This window comes from Halichoerus grypus, chromosome 3, assembly GCF_964656455.1.
Source record: "Halichoerus grypus chromosome 3, mHalGry1.hap1.1, whole genome shotgun sequence".
NCBI classification, from domain to species: Eukaryota; Metazoa; Chordata; class Mammalia; order Carnivora; family Phocidae; genus Halichoerus; species Halichoerus grypus.
This window is the reverse complement of record NC_135714.1, coordinates 133518054-133538390: the sequence shown is the minus strand read 5'-3', so window position 1 is coordinate 133538390 and position 20337 is coordinate 133518054. Positions and strand designations below refer to the sequence as shown.

Sequence of the window (20337 nt, the reverse complement as noted above, 5' to 3'; positions counted from 1 at the left end):
ATCTAAACTCTGAATCTAATAACTTGTTATTAGAAATGAAGTAAATCACTGTTTAGTGTGTTTTCTCCTCCTCTCTTTTGGAAACAACATTCTTCAATTGAGGGAACTATCACTCTTTCCAACTTCAATCCTGCATTGACTGCCTCCCAGAGCAGGGAAGAGCACCTTTGACTTTCTGGTCCAGAGCTGCTGGAAGCTGGGACCTCGCCTGAGCAAGGAGCTGGCCTACAGCAGGGAAGAATAAAGCCAACACCTACAGGAAAGAAGAGATGAGACACAAAGGATCCTCAAAGTCTTCCAGGAATATAATATTCCATGCACTGGATCCATCCCCAGGCTCCTCTCAATTGTTTGAGCTAGTGGAATTGTCCAGCAAGTCCCTTCTAGGCAAACTTCAGGTAGATTTCTGTCATTGGTCATCAAGAGTCCCAATAAAGACGAGCAATGTTTCCAAAACAATATATGGAAAATAGACTAATTCTTATTATTTCTTAAATTTTTTGATTGTGTAAGTCTTTGTACAGAATGACACATTTTATTGCGTAAAATATTTGAAGTAGCTGAAGTTTACAAGCTCATTAAAGTATGAAACGAGATAATGATTGTGTTAAATGGTTATATTAAGGTAAGTATCAGGGGACACTGAGTTTTTAATAAGAAAATCTTCTATGTACAATGTTACAATTCAATTGATTGCCTATCTTAATGTTTAGTCTTCTATTATCACAAAAATGAGTCAATAAAATTATTTACAGGATTGAGTCAGAGCACCACAGTGCTTATCTATGTATATACATATATTACAGTAGGACTCTTTGTGTATCATGAAAATTCGTAGAAAAATTTAAAAAATGCAGGCTGAGAAATCGATGTCTTCATAGATTTTTGCAGATGATTTTAATCTGATTCATCACTGCTGAAGTAAGAGCTGTCACAGTATTCAGCCGTGTAAAGGAACTTGTGAATAATTGGGTTCATCTTCGGTATCCAGTGTCGGGGAACCAGATATGTGGAAAGATTAAATAAATCTACAAATACCTTGTACCTGTCACTGGAAAAACACAAATATACAGATGGTATAGATTTATTGACATGAAATATTTAAAATGTTTCATCAAAAAATTTCGTTTCTCAGATAATGATTTTTTGCCATAATTAGTATTTAATATTATGCCTTGTTATACATTATCTATTACATTTTGTGCATATTACATATGTAATATTAAGGAGTTAAGGAATATAAGCATTAAGATCCCCTCCTTTTCACTCCACATTCAAAGTTCATGCCCATAAAACAGTATTATATGTTTCATTGATCCTGATCAGGCTGGTTCAGATTAAAACCTGGAGTCTTATGATTGTCATGCTACCTTCATAAAAATAAGGGTGTGTTCTTATTTCTGACTTTTAAAGGATGGTATGCAAAATAAAAAAAAAATTTAAGCATACAAAATTCTTAGTTGTTCATTAGAAAATATTTCCCACCTACAAAGTAGCTGTTAAGTAACCGACATGAATGGATTAATAAATTGAAATGCCAACTTAGATTCATAGTAAATGTCTATAACTGTGGTTTTAGCATTTACAATCACTCTTGTGTGTGTTAGTCAACTGTTTGAACCGTTGCAGCTTTATAGCGGAAGAGCATTTGCCTTTGAGGTCGAATGAGAGTTCAAATTCTGCTCTGTGACTTGCAACTCGTGTGAACTTGGACAAGTTGTCTAAACCTCAGTGTCTTGGTTCCTAACTCTGGAAAATAAAAACTACACCCCTTTCCTCTGACCAGGTCTTTGTGAAGACTTCATGAGGTAATGGCACACACTAGAAATGTTTTATGTGTTCATTATTCCCACCAGCCACTGATGTGTATGTCCATGTGGTACAATCATTTACTGTTTCATGCTAACAGAATTTATCCCCAGGGAAAGAAAAAATATGTGATGACTGTGAAAATTTAAACCAATGAATTTTATAAATTGTTTAGTCTAGAGTTTGTTCCTAGGGAAAAGAAAATTTATTAAAAGGCTGAAAAATTGAACCCGTGTGTCTTATAACTGTCAATCTGGTAGTAAGAGTAGGGATGAAAACCATGTACAATATGAAGAATTTTGGAGACTGTGAAAATCTAGTTTGTTCTTGAGCTGACCCTCCCTTCCCCAGGGGCCTTGTAGGTTTCCTCATTTCCATATGTATGTATCTATCTCTGTGTCCATCTATATTGTTGGGAACATTAAATAAATTAAAAACACAAATGTCCTATAAATCTCTCTAGCATGTTTTAAGTGCTAAATAAATGTTGACCCCTTTCCTTGTAAACACTCTGGGCACTCTCTGAAGTAGATGGAAGTAGTTTTTATAAAAGAGTCATACCAGGAAGTAAGAAACTATTTTTCAGCTGTGTCATTCACCCAGGCAAGAGGACGTTAGTGGAATGAATGATAACTGTTTGAATCTAGTCCAAACTTGAGCCAGAATGCGTTGAAAATGTTCCTACTTGGATGAACTCCCTCACATCCTCACAGGCGGTGCAACCACAGGTACCCGCCCATCCTCGCAGGTGGTGCGACCACAGGTACCATGCCCTTTTTCATCTCAGGATCAACATGATGAAGTTCCAGAACTAAGGATTTTTACAATGACCTCTCTAATAGGAATACCTTAATCTAACCAGTTTCAGCAGTTCAGATCGGAACAAGTATAAATCACATTTCCTAGATAATGCACAGAAACCAAGAATCGGTGACTTCCAGCAAGAAAAACAGGTGACTTTCCCCCATCTTACCTCACTGTTGAGCGCAGGTACTGATAGCCAGAGGACCCACCAGTGCCAGCTTTGCTGCCCAGCATTCTGTGCACCATGCACACATGGTTATCTAGGCAAACACACAAATTAACTCCATGGATATTTTTCTGCCATTAGTTCCACAATTTTCTAAAAACAAGGGGTTGGTAATGATTATTGCTTCTAAGAAAAGGTTCACACCTTATCCCTTAGCCATATGGAAGGTTTGCATGTGAGAGCCAGATGAGACAAGTGGGTTGCCTGGCACCCCACTTGGTTCAGGCTAAGTGCATATGACTCCATCAAACATAATGATGGACTAGCCTGTGAACACAATAGGGGAAGAGTAGGGCCTCATTATGACTTTCACAAGCCCTCACCGCCTTTGCCTTCATGGGTCTCTTCCTCCACTTAAAGAAAAAAAAAAAAATATATATATATATATATATATACACACACACATATACATATATATATATATAAAATTATATTTTAAAATTGTATTGGCATAAGGATGAATAAGTTATGGTTATATATTAAGACATTCTATTTAATCTAAAGGTAATTTTTTCTTCTGATTATTAAATAAAACATTTTCATGGGCCCCCAAAGGTAATCTGGGCCCTAGGCACTCTGCTTGCTGTGTATAATGGGTAAATAGCCCTGGGTGAGAATAATTATTGGGTTGATTTAAAAAAAACAACTCATTCACACACAAAAGAGGAAAGAAAGGATAGTGGGAAGGGGAGCAGACAGATGGAGAAAAGGAGTAAAGGAATAGGATGGGGAAGAAGGATTATCAGGGTTGAGGTGGTGGTGCTGGAAGGTGTGGGGAGACTTACATCTCCATTTAGTCATGAGTGTGTCTATGTCCATGAGAGAAGTCAGCAACTGAAAAGGCACCTGGAATCTAGGCTCTTCCCTAAAGAAGAAATAATAATAAAAAGAAATCTACTGAAGCAAATCCAGTGTGTTCAGAAGGGCATGAGTTTTACAATCAGTTGGCTCTGGAAACAAATGTCAACTTTGCCCCTTAAGAGCTGTAGCAGCCCTGAATTACTCTCTCAGTCTGTTTCTTCATCTCAAAAATGAAGATACTACTACTCAGCTTATAGCATTTGTGTGAAGGGTCTAGAGTATTCCATGAAATATACGTGAAGTAACCAACCAGAATCATGCCTAACATTGATTCTCATTAAAAGGTAGACATAGGGGCACCTGGGTGGCTCCGTCGGTTAAGCCTCGGACTCTTGGTTTCAGCTCAGGTCATGATCTCAGAGTCCTGAGATCAGGCCCTGCATCTGGCTCCACGCTGGGCGCCCAGTCGGCTTGAGATTCTTTCTCCCCCCGCCCCTCCCCCCGCCCCTGCCCCCAACTCGTGCATGCATGTGTGCACGCGTGCTCTCTTGCTCTCTCTCTCAAATAAACAAATAAATCTTTAAAATTAAAAAAAAAAGGTAGACATATACTCTACCTCAGATTCACCAGCTTCTTTTAGGCAAAAGATATTAAAACTTCTTCTAGGCAAAGATATTAAAACAAAAACAAAAACCGCTTTTTATTTCCTCTAATACCTATTTTTTTTTCCTTTCTTCATCTATTCATTCAACACTCTCAGTACATTTTGTGCTTCAGATACATAAACCTGAGAGGCATACTTTGAGTAGGATTTTAGGAAAAAAGTCAAAACATTTTGTTGATGTTTCTGAAGAAATGAATTTGAGATTATTTTTTAAGATTTTATTTATTTGAGAGAGAGAGGTCATGAGCCAGGGGGAGGGGTAGAGGGAGAAGCAGGCTCCCTACTGACTCAGGGCTCGATCCCAGGACCCTGGGATCATGACCTGAACTGAAGGCAGATGCTTAACCGACTCAGTCACCCAGGCACCCTGGAATTTGAGAAGATTAAAAAAATCAAGTAAATACAAGTAAGAGGTCCAGTAAACAGAGGTTTTGTTTTTGGTTTTGTTTTTAATGTTTGCTAGTGTGCTTTCTATTGTCTGATACATTTAATTTATGAAACATGAAGATGAGGCCTTCATACACATGGAGTGGGAGTAAGGGACACCTCTCACACTTTAGACAGTGAGGACAATTTTACTTGAAATTGCAGAATAAAGAGGACAACAGTTTATAAAAGTGCTTTCACTTTATCCACTTTTTTTTAATTTCATAAAATAAAAATAACTATAACATTGTTTAATGACAGAAGACATTTTATGACAGTTTCTGAGGTAGATTAAACTTTGGCCATTTAAGACATTTAATGTCATATAATATACTGTAGAATTTAATAAAAAGGATTTTTAATTAATTAGTGGGTATGTATATGTATATTTTTACCCACTATAGGGATAAAGTTATACTCTTACTATCTAAAAGACAAAAACTAATTAACCTTCACAATTATTTTCTAAGCTTCCCTCCAAAACTGAATGACTTTTTAAAACTATGATTGCAATTTATAAGCTTTATATCTGATATATGATCTGTACCCACTGCTCAACTTCTGTTCTACTCTTCTAATTTGCTTTTACCTGTAAAAATATATCATCAAGGCCCCCTGAAGTGCTCTGTATGACAGTCGTCTTTCACCTGCAAGATACACAGCGAGTTTCAATTTAATGAGGAATGTAGGGCAGTCATAGTAATTTGGCAACATCACCTTAAATAATTAAGTTTTACATGTTTTTAGAAAACAATGTTTTAGTTTAAATTCTTTATTCCTTAGATTTCAAAAAGCAAACTAATATATATATATACTTCAAATATATATATATACACATTTTATTTTTGCACACTTTATATAATATATATGCATTTAAAATATAAATATACGCATTTTAAATTTTCAAAACCTTTAAGTATCATGCTAGGAAAACTTGATATAGAAAATACTTAACTTCCATACTAAAATATATTTTTTCTAATTCACTTAAAATTACTTAAAATCACTTGGCTTCAAGGAGTACCATCATTATATAAAATCTCATATGTGTGTTCTATTAAAAGGCTTTGCTCTATTTGCAGAAAAACAAGATTTTGCTATCTTTACAGAGGTTTTATAGAAAACTGAGACTAGGGACGCCTGGGTGGCTCAGTTGGTTAAGCGGCTGCCTTCAGGTCATGATCCCGGGGTCCTCCCGGCTCAGCGGGAGGACTGCTTCACCCTCTCCCTCTGCTGTTCCCTCTGCTTGTGCTCTCTCTCTGTCAAATAAATAAATAAATAATCGGAATGAAATAAAATTTTATTTTATATAAGACAAAGGGAGAAGCAGGCTCTCCTTTTTTATTTTATTTGAAATAAAAATAAAAGACATGTCTTTAAAAAGAAAAGAAAATGAGACTAAAAACCTTTAAGTTTGTAGCATTTCATATTAATTTCATATACTGCTATGCCTTGTACCTATGTCATAAAAATTAATTTTTGCTTCTCATTTGCAAAAGATTTACAAGTACTTTGTAATAAAAATTGCAAATACAAATGAACACAAAAATTTCAAACATATAAATGAAGAGTTAAATAAGGAAGGTATTGATGATACTGGTCAATGAACTTCAGAAAATAATAGCCCAACATTAATTATGCCAGAAAGTCTACATATGTGCTTTCCCTGGTCTGCTTGGGAAACTGATTTCCTCTGCAAAGCCATCCTTGCCTTCACAATACTTATTACTCTCCTCTATATCACTGTGCTGTTTCCAATTACACTGCTTGTCTTCATTTCTCTCCCTATTACATTGTGAACTAAATTGCAAAATCATATTCGGTTTCTCCTGGTCTCCTGCACGTTGGACACATATTATGAAAGCTTCTGACTACAATGTCTTTGAGATAAATTGGGCATGTAAACTTACCACATAAGGTTATAACAGATAAAATTAACCCAGTTCTTGTTTCTATGAGTGCAATATAAATTTTCATTTTATTTCCCCCACGTAAGGTTTGATATTTTGATCTCACAATCATACCTCCCAGGGAAAGGACCCTTAGAAAAAATACTCACCTTTACTATAGAGATGTTCATGACGTTTCTCATCAAATAAGGAGAGTAACACCTCTTTTTGTTTCCGAAATTCAGCCATTTGTTCCTCTTTTTCCTCTGACTCTTCCTTAGCCTTGGGGGAAAATATCACATTAATATCCCCCAAGAGAGATCATAGAATCTTATTTCGGAAAACATCTCTTGTAAAAAACAGACTCACCAGGAGCAGAAAGGTTGTAGTTGGAATATTTACCATATCATCTAATAATACAACTTGGAAATTATGGCTTATGAGATGGGTTTTCCTCACACTCACTGGTCTTACCCTTTAATTTAAGTTTACATGATTTGTTAGTTTCAAATGTTATTTTCATAAATATCATGAGAAATGGGCTCAGATGGGCAAAACTGGGGATAACTACAAGTGACTGATAATGGTCTAATTTTAGGCAGCAATTTTTTAAGACAGGAAGTAAAGTAATTCTACTTAGGAAAAGTTAAGAATTTCCAGTCAGAAAAACTATTAACTCTATTTATATTCTGTAAGTATAATTTCTTAGACATTTACCACCCTCAGATATTTATTCATTTGATATCTATTGACTCATTTAAGGAAATTCTTATACTTCTGCCTACTACAAATGCTTTACTTACAACTCAATTGAGCTGAAGTAAAAATCAGTTAAGTCAATTATTTTCAGTTTGTCTGAACAATCACTCATGTGGTGAGAACTTGTATGCACATTATTGTCAATTAATTATTTATTTATTTAGTAAATGTCATGCTAAGGTGATAGAGATAAAATTGTGAGCAAAAATTGAGTTCCCTGATCTCATGCAGTATATCATCTGGTGGGAATAAGACATTGAACAAATAATCACCTAGACATTACATTGCAAGCATGGACAGTAGAAAACAGGAGCAGTATAATGCCATAATAACTTACAGTAGTCAGGGAGTGGGGGGAGATCTTTTTTTTTTTTAAGATATATTTATTTATTTTAGAGAAAGAAAGAGAGAGAGAGAGAGCACGATTGGAGGCGCAGAGGGAGAGGGAGAGAATCTCAAGCAGACTCCCCGCTGAGCAGGGAGCCCAATCCCAGTATCCTGAGATCACAACCCAAACCTAAATCAAGAGTCGGACTCTCAACAGACTGCGCCACCCAGGCAACCCAGGGGGAGATCTTTCTGAAGAAGTTCTCCTTGAGCCAAGACCTGAAGAATGGAAGGAGTTACCTGGGGAAGAATATTCCAAGCCCAGAGAATAACATATAAAAAAGATTTTGTGGTGATAAATTTGAAGAACTAAATTCATCTTAAAGAAATTCAATATGGCTGGGCCACATGAGATCATGAATCACCTTGAAGACTATGTTAAAAGTTTTTATCTTTATTTTAAAAACAATAAGGAGACATAAACAGGTTTTATGCAAAAGCAAAATGTGATCAGATCTGCATTTTGAGAAGATTGCTCAAACTGCAGTATGCAAAATAAATTAGAATAGAGTCATACTGGGGAGAAGTGTAGGATAGTTGAGAAAAATTATGGGACCAAGTGGAAAACAAGAGCAGTTTGCATTTGATTGAAGGTGGTAGATAAAATGGAGGTACCTGAGAGCTATTTAGAAGGTAAAATTGGTAGGATTTGGTGATAAGTTGAAGAAGTGACTGAGGGAGAGGGAGGTGCCAAGGATCAATTGTACATTTCAGACTTGACAAACTAGATGGTTTGTAAGGGAAAAATTTCTTCAATTTGTAGAAGACTGAGTTGATATGAGCGTGGAAGGAAAAGGGAATTTTTTTAAGTTTGGTTTTATCATTAAGTTTTTGAGAGGACCAGGAGGAAATCATAAAGTAGGGTGTGAAATATTTAATTTGAAATTTAAAGAGCTATCTATGCTGGAGATGAATGTTTGAGAGTTATTGGTATATAAGTACATATTGAAACAGTGGGTATAAATGAGTTCATGTGGTGAGAGTACAGAGAGAATACAAAGTGTCTAAGCCAATGCATTGTGAAATCCTACCACTTATCTGTCTGAGAAGAAAAATGAGCCCGTAAAGGGGACAAATCAAGACAATAAGGGCCAGAGAATTAAAGGAAGACAACGTCGTACCAAATCCAATGGGAAAAAATACTCAAGAAAGAATAAGTAGTCATTATTGAATGCCACTAGGAAATGAAGTAAAATGAAAATGGCCATTGGATTTATATACCTGGAGGCCATCTGTGAATGATGGGACAAGAAGACAGACTGGTTTGGGTTGGGGATTAGATGAGAGATAAAGAAATACACTAACCACGTTCTAAATACCTTATAGATATTCATCTAATTTAATGTTCATAATAGTCCTAAAGGAAGATACTCTTATTTTCTATTTTACCATAGGTGAAAGTGAAGCAAAAGGAGGTTAGGTAACAGAAGAAGTTCAATGTCAGTCATTAAGAGGTGAAGGTGGGACTTGAAGTGTGACTTCAAAGTTCCTGCTTTAAGCACTAGCCGATACAGACTCTCCAGATACAGAATTGAAACAATTCTTTCAAGAAATGTAGTCACGAAGAGAGGATGGGAAATGAAGAATCAACAATATCTTTCTTTTTTTTTTTTAAGATTTTATTTATTTATTTGACAGAGAGATAGAAAGAGAGCACAAGTAAGCAGAGAGGCAGGCAGGGGGAGAGGGAGAAGCAGGCTCCCCACTGAGCAGGGAGCCCGATGCGGGGCTCGATCCCAGGACCCTGGGATCATGACCTGAGCTGAAGGCAGCCACTTAACCAACTGAGCCACCCAGGCGCCCCTCCACAATATCTTTCTTAAGATGAAAGAAATTTGAACTGAGAGCCAATATAGGAAGGGCCCTGCAAATATACATGAGCCCAGGGAAAATTATATGGTTAAATATATTTGGTTGACTGGTCTTTTGTGAGCCTACTTCTGTATAGAATTGGTCATGATATGAAATTTTTAATAGAAATAAAAAGGTCTATTAACCCGATATATTTATCAAAACCAAAATCTTGTCTATAATGAACTTCTTAATTTAATTTTTATTGTACATAAATAAAATAAAATCAATTATGTAATATATTTCTTGTCGACTCATTTGTGAAAGAAAAAGAACATAAGAAAAGTGAAAGTTTAAGAGAAAATTGGAGATTTGTTATATAAAATTCTCAATACTTCATCCGTAATAAACTTATATTTACTTATGGCATCATAAATACCTGAATTCTTGTGAATTCTTCTTCCAGGCCCTTGACAGTGTTCTTTTCAAACTTTCCCCAGAAGTTAAATCCGTGTGGTTCTAAACCTGGTGTTCTTTCCAGCCATGCCTGAAGTGTTTTTTTTAAGTAAATAAATTGTAACATTTAAATTATGTAAAATACATTATTCCTAACGTCTCTGAACTTGAAACAGGAGATTTTCTTAATTTTGAGAAACATATGTCATAAATTTTTTGTGTATAAATATTTTCTCTTTCCCTTCAATTTCTTCATGTAAAGAATAGCCATTTATTATATTTCACTTCTTAATCTTTAAAGCAATCATATTGATAATATTTAATCTTTATTTGTTAAGAAATATATTACTAGAGAAATCCCAACTTTGTTCTATAAATCTATGAACATATCTAAATGTTGTTTGAATGAAGACTTCTGGTTTATTTTCAAAACACCTTATGGCTGAGGAGCTGAAGGAATTACTACATGCATAAGATATGATCTCTTCTAAATATTGGAGCATGGTATACTTCGCAACTTTGAAATCAACTAATTACTCAATTATTTTAAAAGTCCACAAGACTTTTTTTAATTTACTTTAATTCCAGCATAGTGAACATATACAAGAATTTTAATGTAAAAATGAAACAAAATTCATGCATTTCTGTGGATTCTCATTTAACCTATTCTTTGGTTTTGAAATTAGCTTTGTGATTCTTTCTCCCCTTATCTTTATGAACTGTTTTTGGCATTATGTACAATATATTAACCTAAATCCACATTTACAATATCAAGGGGATTAGTGTGCAGAGTATAAGTCCCTAAAAGAAAATTTTAATTTGCAAAGAAAAAAAATAAAACGCTTGTGAAGGAGATCAAGACCATGTAATCTTTATTTAATAATTTCCTTATGAGGAAACAATAATCCCTCAAGACCTTTTATAGGCTCGTAGTGAATTAAGATATGAAGGGAACAAATTCTCAGGACTATACTCTTAGTAATTTAGTTTAATTGAGAAAAATACACAACTTGTGGAACTGTTCAATAATGGAATACCTTAAAGAAGTAAAGCTCACTGAATAATTAACTACACTCAACTTAAAAATCAGCTAATTAAATGTTGTTTAGTAGGCTTGTTTAAAAGAATTGTTTTATAAGATGAGGTTATTAAATATTAACATAGCTGATTATATAAATATTTTTGAAATTCTCAAAGGAGTTCTTTATATTTTAAATATTTTAATTAGTCGAGTTTAAGTATTTTTATAAATTCTTTCTGTTCTTATTTACAATGAATGTGACAAAACGCTCGAGTTTTAGAATTTTAGTCTAACAGAAGCTAAATTAACAAGACGAGGGGAGTTAGACTTTAAAGATAATATTCGAGCATGTACCTCCACTAGCTGCAGCAGTGTTTTCTCCTGCTCCGACTTAAGTAGCAGTTCATTATCTTCTCCTTTGAAGTTATCACGATAATGTCTTCTGTTGTAAGGGACCCTCAAACTCTGAAGGACACCAATCTTGTTTTCTAAGAGTCGGAATTGCAAACTCTGGAAGCCTGATGCTGGAGATAAATACTCTCTGCGAATAAATGGAGGAAGGCAAGAGAAGAGAAAGAAGAGAGGGGTTGACATTGTAAATCACTGTAATGGTTTCTTCCGTTGTGAGAGGTCATCAGTTTTACTCTCTTAGATATCACCAAGTACAGGGACACAAAACTGCCGAGAGAGACCTGTGATTTGACCTTACCGAAGAAAGAAAATTGAGCTCCCTAAACATCATTGTTGCTGTCGATTAATCAATTTAAAGATGGAATGTGTATATAGTTTGGGAAATGTCATATATGAATGTGCATACGTATGTACATATACACACACATACATATATACAGATATATGTTTATGTGTTTGTGTACTAATTTTTTCCTGAGATAAAGACACGTGGCCATTGAGTGATATTTCTTATTCCATAGTGCTAAAAGATTCTTTATAGATATTATTCAATCCCTCCTAAAATTTGTACTCTTGGATATCATCATTGATCTCACTATCTAGTATCACTATGAGCACAATGAGATATTACCAGTGAAACAAATGAGATATTGCCTCACACAAAATAGGCAATCAAAAAATGTTATTACTCCCACCCCACAACCACCCAAACTCTTAGATCCTTCTAAGCTTCCTTCATCTAATTGGTTTTAAGACTTCAATTTTTTTAAAACCACCACAGAGGAATTTTACTACATTTCTCTTTGACTGTCACGCATGGTGGAGACACTGCCTATTACAACATTAAATGCACCAGATGTTCTTAAGAAAATCCCTTCTCCAATTTTGGTATGAAAAAAGCTTTTTTAAAAAATATACGTATGGCTTTGGCTGCCTGGAAATGCAGAGCTAACATTTATAGTTCAATCCATAACTTAAACCGACACTTTTGCTGACAGGCTTCCTGTCAACTCTTGTTTCTCTTCTATTTTTAGCTTGCAATTTTTTAAAATTTAGCTACAGGTGTCATGTCAGTTGTGTTAGCCATTTTGATAAGTTGTCTAAAATTCTTTTTAATGGCTTCTTGGCCTTTTGGCTAAGATCAAGCGTAAAATCCTTTTTAGATAAAAACAGGGCACACGACAATGAATTGAAATTAATCGATCACATTATGTTTGTATGTACAAGTGAGTGAGGACATATTTTTACAACTTCTCAAATGCTTTGTGATTAAGACTCCGGCGAGTTTGTAGTGGAACAGGTTCCTTACACAGCACACACGTTCCCCTTTTACCCCACCGGAAAGAAAGGGCAAACGCCACTGCCTTCCTACAAAGCCACGGGTCCACACCTGAAGTCGTTGAAGTCCAAGGCCGTCATGGTTTCCAGAACGGAAAACTGCTGCACCAGTAGTTTCAGAATCACCGCCACCCGGTGCATCCGAGTGACAACCTTCAGCATGTTCCTTTCATCCCTGACCTGATGGTTGAGAAATGAAACATCGGGTCATCAATTCTGATTTCTAGAAGATACAAAATAGCCTATCAACAACAAAGTACTCCTATTGACTTTCTCTATTTTAAAGAGGAACATGGGAATTAAAATTTGCCATAAGATGTATTGAATTAGTAGCCACTCTAAGTTGTGTGCAGAGATTGTCTGCAAAATCAGAATCATCTCTCTTTCTTTAAAAATAGAAAATTATATGGAAGCAAGTGAGAGGTCAATTTTGGAACACAACGACCACTGATGTCAAAGTAAATTTCTCTCTTTTAGTTTGCTTCGAGGAATAAAGTTCAAGGAAACATGGAAACTTCTGGGTGAGGATTAAGTAACACCTGGATAAATCTCCTTTTTACGGAGAGCCCCAAACTTGCCATTAACATAAATGGGAATGGTATTCACATGTGTAAGAAGAGTATTGTGTGTGCCGAGTTGTCATGGAGCAGGGGCTCAGAGGCAGGGGGACTAGGATGTGTGCTGTTTGGGAGAGGTACATGGGAGCAGGAAGAGGGTGTGAGGTGGGGAAGTGCAATTCAGACTTCTGCAACCACCTCATGCTCTGCTCTGCTCTCCTCCCACGCTTGATCCTCCCCAGCCCTTCCCTCCGTTTTCCCCTCCTCCTCCTCTCTTCTTTTTCTTTCTCCTTCTTCTTCTTTCTTTTAAGATTTATTTATTTATTTTAGAGAGTGAAAGGGAGTGAGAGCAAGAGAGGAAAGAAAGAACATGAGCAGGGAGAGGGAAGAGGCAGAGGGAGAAGTAGACCCCCCACTGAGCAGGGAACCCTGATTGGGGGTGGGGGGGGCTCCAGTCCAGGACCCTGGGATCATGACCTGAGCAGAAAGCAGACCCTTAACCTACTGTGCCACCCAGGCATTCTCTTTTTCTTTCTTCTACTACTCTCTTCCTACCTCCTCTCTCTTCTTGTTTCACTTTCCTCATCATTGTTCCCATCTTCCCATAGCAAATATTCATTAGAAATAAAATCTTTAAAGAAAACACACACACACACACACACACACACACACACACACAAAAGAAAGAAATACAATTCTGGTACCTATTAGTTAAAGGGTCTATATTAGCTATCTTGGCAATCTACCACCATATATAACAACTTACTTTAAGGGCAAAAAAAAAAAAATTGAGTTCTCAACAAGGGACCTGAAACTGAAATTTGAAAGGAACCTGAAAGCAATGTGTAGCTCTAAGGTAGTAGAGGCACTGGGAAAGTATGACTACACTCTTGTCCACTCGGAAGGGTTTTTAAAATATTTCCATTAAGCAATAATCCCATCATTTGGTGTAAGTTTTTCTAATTAACAATATTCTACATTCTCAAAAAAAAGTATAAATCCAATATTGGGACATAAGAACTCACATGGCCATTCTGAAAGATCTCTCGAACGGAATCTAATTCCCAGAGGATTTGCTTAAACCAGAGTTCATAAGCTGCAATGAGAGAAATCATTGTCAATTCAAAGGTATGGGAGTCTTTTTGACCATAATTACATGAAAGACATGGTTAACACATTGAAAAAGAAATAAAATGTAATTTTAAAATAATAAATACCAATATAGCCTTATATTTATGCTATAAACAAATATTAGTGATAATGTTATAATAGCCTTCTTTCATTGAATGTTTTACTCTGCCAGCCATGTTATCTATATGCTTCATATTCATTATTATTATTTTGATTTCTTTCAACAAATGAATTGTCTAGGTCTTTTAAGATATAGCACATAATCTAATTCTAACTTCCTGTGTGGAAGTTGGAGGCATATGGGAAAGCAGAAGTGATACTCATCTCCATCTATAAACTGAGACATTAATAGTCACTAACCTGATGAATATGAGAAAATTTTGTTTTCTGGAGGCTTGGAATATTATGGGGAGGACAAGCTTGTGAATAGTCCAAAACTTCATTATATTCATCTACTTCCCTCAGTACATAACACAATGCTTGGCATAAGATAAACATTGGGTGATTATTTTATGAATAAATGAACTAAATAGCCAGCGTAGTCATTAGATGAGCATAGAATATCAAAAATCTTGGAGCTATCTGGCGCATTCTATTTGGAGCTATTGTATGGGTAAAGTCTATGTTTCTGTACTACATAGAGAATCAAATTATAATTTGAAATTACATCTAAGGAGACTTCTAGGGATTCTAATTTTCATATTTGGACCAAGAGCAAATCAAATGTTTATTAATCAGTTTCTGTATCTTTTAATTCAAGTTTAACTTTGTGTGGCTAGTTCCATGACCCACTGACCCCATGCCATAACTGAAGGATGGAAGGACAATCTCCCTATCAAATTATGATAGCTCCCATTTGTTGTATACTTATCTTGTGCTATACTTGGGCTAAGTGCTCAAGGCACATTAGCTCATTTCATCTTCACAAGAACTCCATGAATGAGAAGATAAAATAACTGTCTCCATTTTACAGATGGAGAAATAGAATTACTGGTCAAGAAACCTGACCAAGGTCACACAATTTAGAGTGGTGGAGATGGGATTCTAAACCATTTTCTCATTCCAAATCTGTGCTCCCCTGCCACGATTCCTTTTCTATTGATTTTTGTCTTGGCCTAAATCACCAATAAAAATGTAAACATGAAAACAGGAGAGGTAACACATCAACTCAATTATTTTCCATCTTTATTTTTTTACTCTAAGGAGTTGATCATTTCAGTCAGTGAAGCAAACAACAATTTGAGGAAAAGACACAAAGAACTGGTAGGGAAAGAAAACCTGTCTAGAAGTGGAGCACTGACAAGTATGAATCACTGGATCTGGTCAGACAGAGGACACTATTATGGCACCAACAATCTTAGAGTAAATCTTAATATTTTGGGGTCACGGACCTCTTTAAGACACATATTCATGAAATTTTGCATACAATTTCAATGAGTTCAGGGACTTTCTAAACTCCTGAAGTCATGAATTCCTACGTTAAAAACCACTGCCCAGAGGTAAGAAGTCTGGAGAGAATAAGTGCACTCTTTAAAAAAATTTTACTTTTCTGTTTAGTAGCAGATCTATATACGATTATGTAAAGTCACAATAAATTTGAGTGTTTATTTCTTGAAAAGAGTTTTTTATTTTATTTATTTATTTTTTAAAACATTTATTTATTTATTTATTTATTTATTTATTTTACAGGGGGTGGGCAGAGAAAGGGGGAGAGAGAGAATCTCCAGCAGACTCCCCGTTCAGCAAGTAGCCTGATGTGGGGCTCCATCCCACAACCCTGAGATCATGACCTAAGCTGAAATCAAGAGTCAGTCACTCAACCAACTGAGCCACCCACATATCCCTTGAAAATAGTTTTTTAAAGTTCCAAGTTGAAAAATAGTAACATTTTATCTTGTAAATTCTTTGTGAATTCCAAGAGATAGAAAGTTCCCTTGGATTTAAGAAGGAGCTAAAGTCCTACCTGATCCAGTTAGCAGTGAAGTAACATAAAGAAGACTGTTATAAATTCTAGAGGGATGCCTTATGAAAATTTATCTGGCAGCAAAATATTCTCAAGCATTTCTAAGGTAGGTGATTCCTTGATCTTTCACCATCTTATAGTTAAAAGCATTGTAGCTTTCCTCATTATTGTTGGGAAATGCCTGTGGAATAGTTACTATCAAACCTTTTGTGCACCTTACCTTGATGAGTTATGATAAAAAGATGTTCATCATGGATTTTATTTCCTTTTATTTCACTTTGAAGTTCCTGTGCATTCAAAACCTTTTCCAACTTTAAACACACAAACAAACAAACAAAAAAGAAAGACTAATTTTGTATAAACTTACAGTTATAAGATGGATAAGTTATGGGTATCTAACGTATACCATAGTGATTATAGCAAATAAACTATTATATTCTTAAAAGTTGCTAAGAGAATAGGTCTTAAATATCCTCACCACAAAAAAGAAATGGTAATTATGTGATACAATGCATATGTTAGTTAATATTATGGTAGTAATCATTTTGCAATACATAAGTGTGTCAAATTACCATGTTATATACCTTAAATTTACAGTGTTATACTTCAATTATATCTCAATAAAGCTAAGAAAAGATTTTAAAAAAGAAAGATTAATTTTGAAGTTATAAAACTTGTTTTTTTATCAATTTTAATAAGAAGTAGAATATAATATCGAAAAAAAATCCCCAAATTCTTTAGAAGCAACTATTGTTTTTTAAACAATTATGAGTCTTAATCATAAAGAATGAGTTAAATTTATGATTTTTATTCTCTTCAGAAGAACTTACATTGGGTAGGATTCTATCATAACAAGTACTATTGCACTCAATGAGAAATCGCATCCTTTCTATCTCTTGAAATAAGTATGATAAAAGCTTGGTAACTTACTTGGCTCACTGTTTATCTTCTACTCTTTTATCCCCAAAGAGCCTATTCTAAGAAGATCTTAACATTCTTTATCAGCTCACTCTTAGAAACCCATCAATGAAAGTATCAAAGGCTCTAAACATTTCACTTCTTAAAAAGTGGCGCCTGAGTGGCTCAGTATATAGAAGACAGGGGCGCCTGAGTGGCTCAGTCGTTAAGCGTCTGCCTTCGGCTCAGGTCATGATCCCAGGGTCCTGGGATTGAGCCCCGCATCAGGCTCCCTGCTCGGTGGGAAGCCTGCTTCTCCCTCTCCCACTCCCCCTGCTTGTGTTCCTGCTCTTGCTGTGTCTCTCTCTGTCAAATAAATAAATAAAATCCTTAAATATATATATATATATATATATAGAAGACAAACAGGCCATATTTATTACCTCCAAATAGTGCATTTGTAATATCCCTCTTTCATTTACTAATGATTTCAAGAAAACATGTGTCTTCAACTTTTCTACTTTACAATAAGGGATTTAAAAAATACATTTTTCTGGATACATTTACAATTATCTAGGCTGGGATATTAGAGACCATGTCCTATTTACACAAGTTGTGCAATGCCTGCCAGTTATCTACACCTTATCTTATCATTTACGTTCTTCTGCTCAAGATTCTGCACCCTGCTTGTACCGTACCTCTGTCAGAGACGTGAATTTTCATGGAGGAGTCTCCTGAATTGTGCTAACAAAAGTTGAAAAAGCATACATTTGCGTCTTTATGTCCAGAAAACTTTTTGGTGACTGAGAAAAAAAGTAAAAACAAAAACAAAAAACAAAAAAAACCCCAAAACATGAAAATGTCACTTCGCAGAATTTAGCACCTAACCATGGAAGCTGAGCACTCTATGACTTACATGCAGGTAGTTTCCATAGAGAAGTCCTCCTTTGCTGGCTCTATTCACACCGGTTTGTGATTTGTCTTCTTCATTGCCTTCTATGGATAAATTTTTAAAAGCACATCTACAGATTCAATAAGGGAGGAGTAAAACAGGAGATCTTGAGAAAACATAATAACTAATAATATGAGTGATCAAAATTCTCTCGCTAATGGATTTTAAAGGAGATTTTTAACAAGAGAAGAAGGATGGCAATTTTGAATGCTTTTGAAATTCAGTTGGCATTTCTAAGAGCCTGACCATCCTTCAAAGAGAGGTAAATACTCACCCAAAGTTGTTTCCTAAAAATGGGCACCCACTCATTGTGAAAACGCCCTGTCCGATAAGCTCTGAGGTTTGACTCTGGACGGATGATATCATTGACCTTCCCAGATGTTCTACAGCTGCCTTTTATATATCCTGCTTTCTCTTCACCAGCCAATCAGCCCTCTCTGTGTGCTCTTAGCTAGGTTCTCATTTCAATTGGTACAGAAGCTGAACTCTGTAAACTTTGGAGAGGATCTGTGTTGGGAACAGTTTGATTAAAAAAAAAAAAAGTAGTATTCTGCCAGACCAAATCATTTGACTAGCTAAGTTTTGCTTTTATATTCAAAATAACAAACATTAAATAAATCAATGGAGGTCAAATTTAAAAAATGACCTTTAATTATTCTATTCTGAGGACACATTTGGCATAGTGTTAGGATATACAACATAATGAGCTTGTAAAAAAACAAATATTTATTCTCTCAGTCTCAGAGTTGGATATTCTTGTAACTGCTAAGCCAAAAGCTGACCTGGAGTGTGACGGAGTCAGGGTACGTGCACAAATCCCATTTCCATCTCATTTTTACTCTTCTTCTGGCCTAAATCTCATCTAATTAGCAGCAGCTGGGCTACTGTATTGTATTGGAACTTACATGCCCATTATTCATTTACTGTTTACCTGTAGCGCAGCAATTATGGGATCGTGGGAGTCATCCACACTGGGGTCCTTTGTAGGTAATGTAAGAACAATAATAAAGGGCCCACAATTCTGGACAACGTCAGTGATAAAGTATTTTTTCCTAGAACACATATTTATTGGTCTCAGTTCTTAACTGAAGTTCTAGTCTTGGCTCTGCCATGGACAAATGCACTATGGGGAAAGGTGATTTAACGTCTCTAAGTATCAACTACCTCACCAAAAGAAATGAGGGTGTTCAAAACGGATCATAATTTTGAAGATCCTGATCCACCCTAAAATCCTAATTTTACGAAATTCTTTTTTTTTTTTAAGATTTATTTACTTATTTATTTGACAGAGAGAGACACAGCGAGAGAGGGAACACAAGCAGGGGGAGTGGGAGAGGGAGAAGCAGGCTCCCCATGAGCAGGGAGCCCGATGTGGGGCTCGATCCCAGGACGCCGGGATCATGACCTGAGCCGAAGGCAGACGCTTAAGGACTGAGCCACCCAGGTGCCCCTTTATGAAATTCTTAATACATGACCACGTTTCCTGCAGTTTTACAGAAGGTTAGACCACATGAAATTGCCGTGTTGTAAGAGGACTGGGAAATCATCAAAACCATACCCTGCACCCCTCATGTTCCCTTGGGGTTTTTACAGGTACTGCTGGCCTGGCTCACACAGCGGGTAGGGGGTTGTGCGGGACAGGTGGGGTCACTGTCCTTAGCGTCCTGGCCCATGGTGTCTGGGAGCAGAAAAATGATTAATAGCTCCTCTTTCCCCACATCATTGTTCAGCTAGGTATGTGTTTACAAAGAATACAGCTAAATAATTTATTCTACTGTCTTTAAGCCTTTTGGGCTGAGAAGTGTTCTTCCCTTATTGGTGATCATACTAGTGAAAGAAATGAGGAAATGTTCTTTTCACTACAAATTAGAAAAATTAGATATTTTCGAAGCAACATGGTTTTCTATTCTTCTCCTCCTCCTTCTTCCCCCTCCCTCTTCCTTCTTCCCCCTCCCCCTCCTCCTCCTCATTTTCTTCTTCTTCTTCTCCTTCTTCTTCTTCTTCTTCTTCTTCTTCTTCTTCTTCTTCTTCTTCTTCTTCTTCTTCTTCTTCTTC

The 20337-nt window shown here is 35.9% G+C and overlaps 2 protein-coding genes across 3 annotated transcripts in view; one reads left to right on the top strand and one right to left on the bottom strand.

The window, feature by feature from the left end:
• CTSO (cathepsin O) overlaps positions 1 to 2263 on the top strand; it is a 28327-nt gene extending 26064 nt beyond the window's left edge. Inside the window, exon 8 of the mRNA XM_078069348.1 lies at positions 103 to 2263. Within this exon, the coding sequence (XP_077925474.1) occupies positions 103 to 212 (110 nt within the window). The 3' untranslated portion in view covers positions 213 to 2263. The remainder of the gene's footprint in view (positions 1 to 102) is intronic.
• On the bottom strand, positions 733 to 18675 carry TDO2 (tryptophan 2,3-dioxygenase). Of its 2 annotated transcripts, none has more exons than XM_078069347.1 (12): positions 18557 to 18675; positions 18247 to 18352; positions 16654 to 16780; positions 14365 to 14435; positions 12835 to 12962; positions 11388 to 11574; positions 9996 to 10103; positions 6790 to 6901; positions 5320 to 5377; positions 3625 to 3704; positions 2783 to 2873; positions 733 to 1051 (listed from the first exon to the last, which is right to left on the bottom strand). In XM_078069347.1, exons 1-12 carry the CDS (start codon positions 18646 to 18648, stop codon positions 898 to 900), a joined length of 1314 nt encoding a protein of 437 aa, XP_077925473.1. In that variant the 5' UTR covers positions 18649 to 18675; the 3' UTR covers positions 733 to 897. The 2 variants fall into 2 exon arrangements, with proteins under 2 accessions (XP_077925473.1, XP_035928112.1); XM_036072219.2 differs by having other exon boundaries at positions 16654 to 16744.
• Between the last annotated feature and the right edge of the window lie 1662 nt (positions 18676 to 20337).

Excerpts from the sequence above, each read along its gene's own strand:
- TDO2 (XM_078069347.1), bottom strand. The coding sequence starts at position 18,648 with ATGATATCATCCGTCCAGAGTCAAACCTCAGAGCTTATCGGACAGGGC. Across the intron at positions 6,902-9,995 it reads AAGAATTCACAAGAATTCAG|GCTAAGGAAGAGTCAGAGGA; the intron begins GTATTTATGATG and ends TTTTCCCCCAAG. Across the intron at positions 2,874-3,624 it reads ACTCATGACTAAATGGAGAT|ATAACCATGTGTGCATGGTG; the intron begins GTAAGTCTCCCC and ends GTGTTTGCCTAG.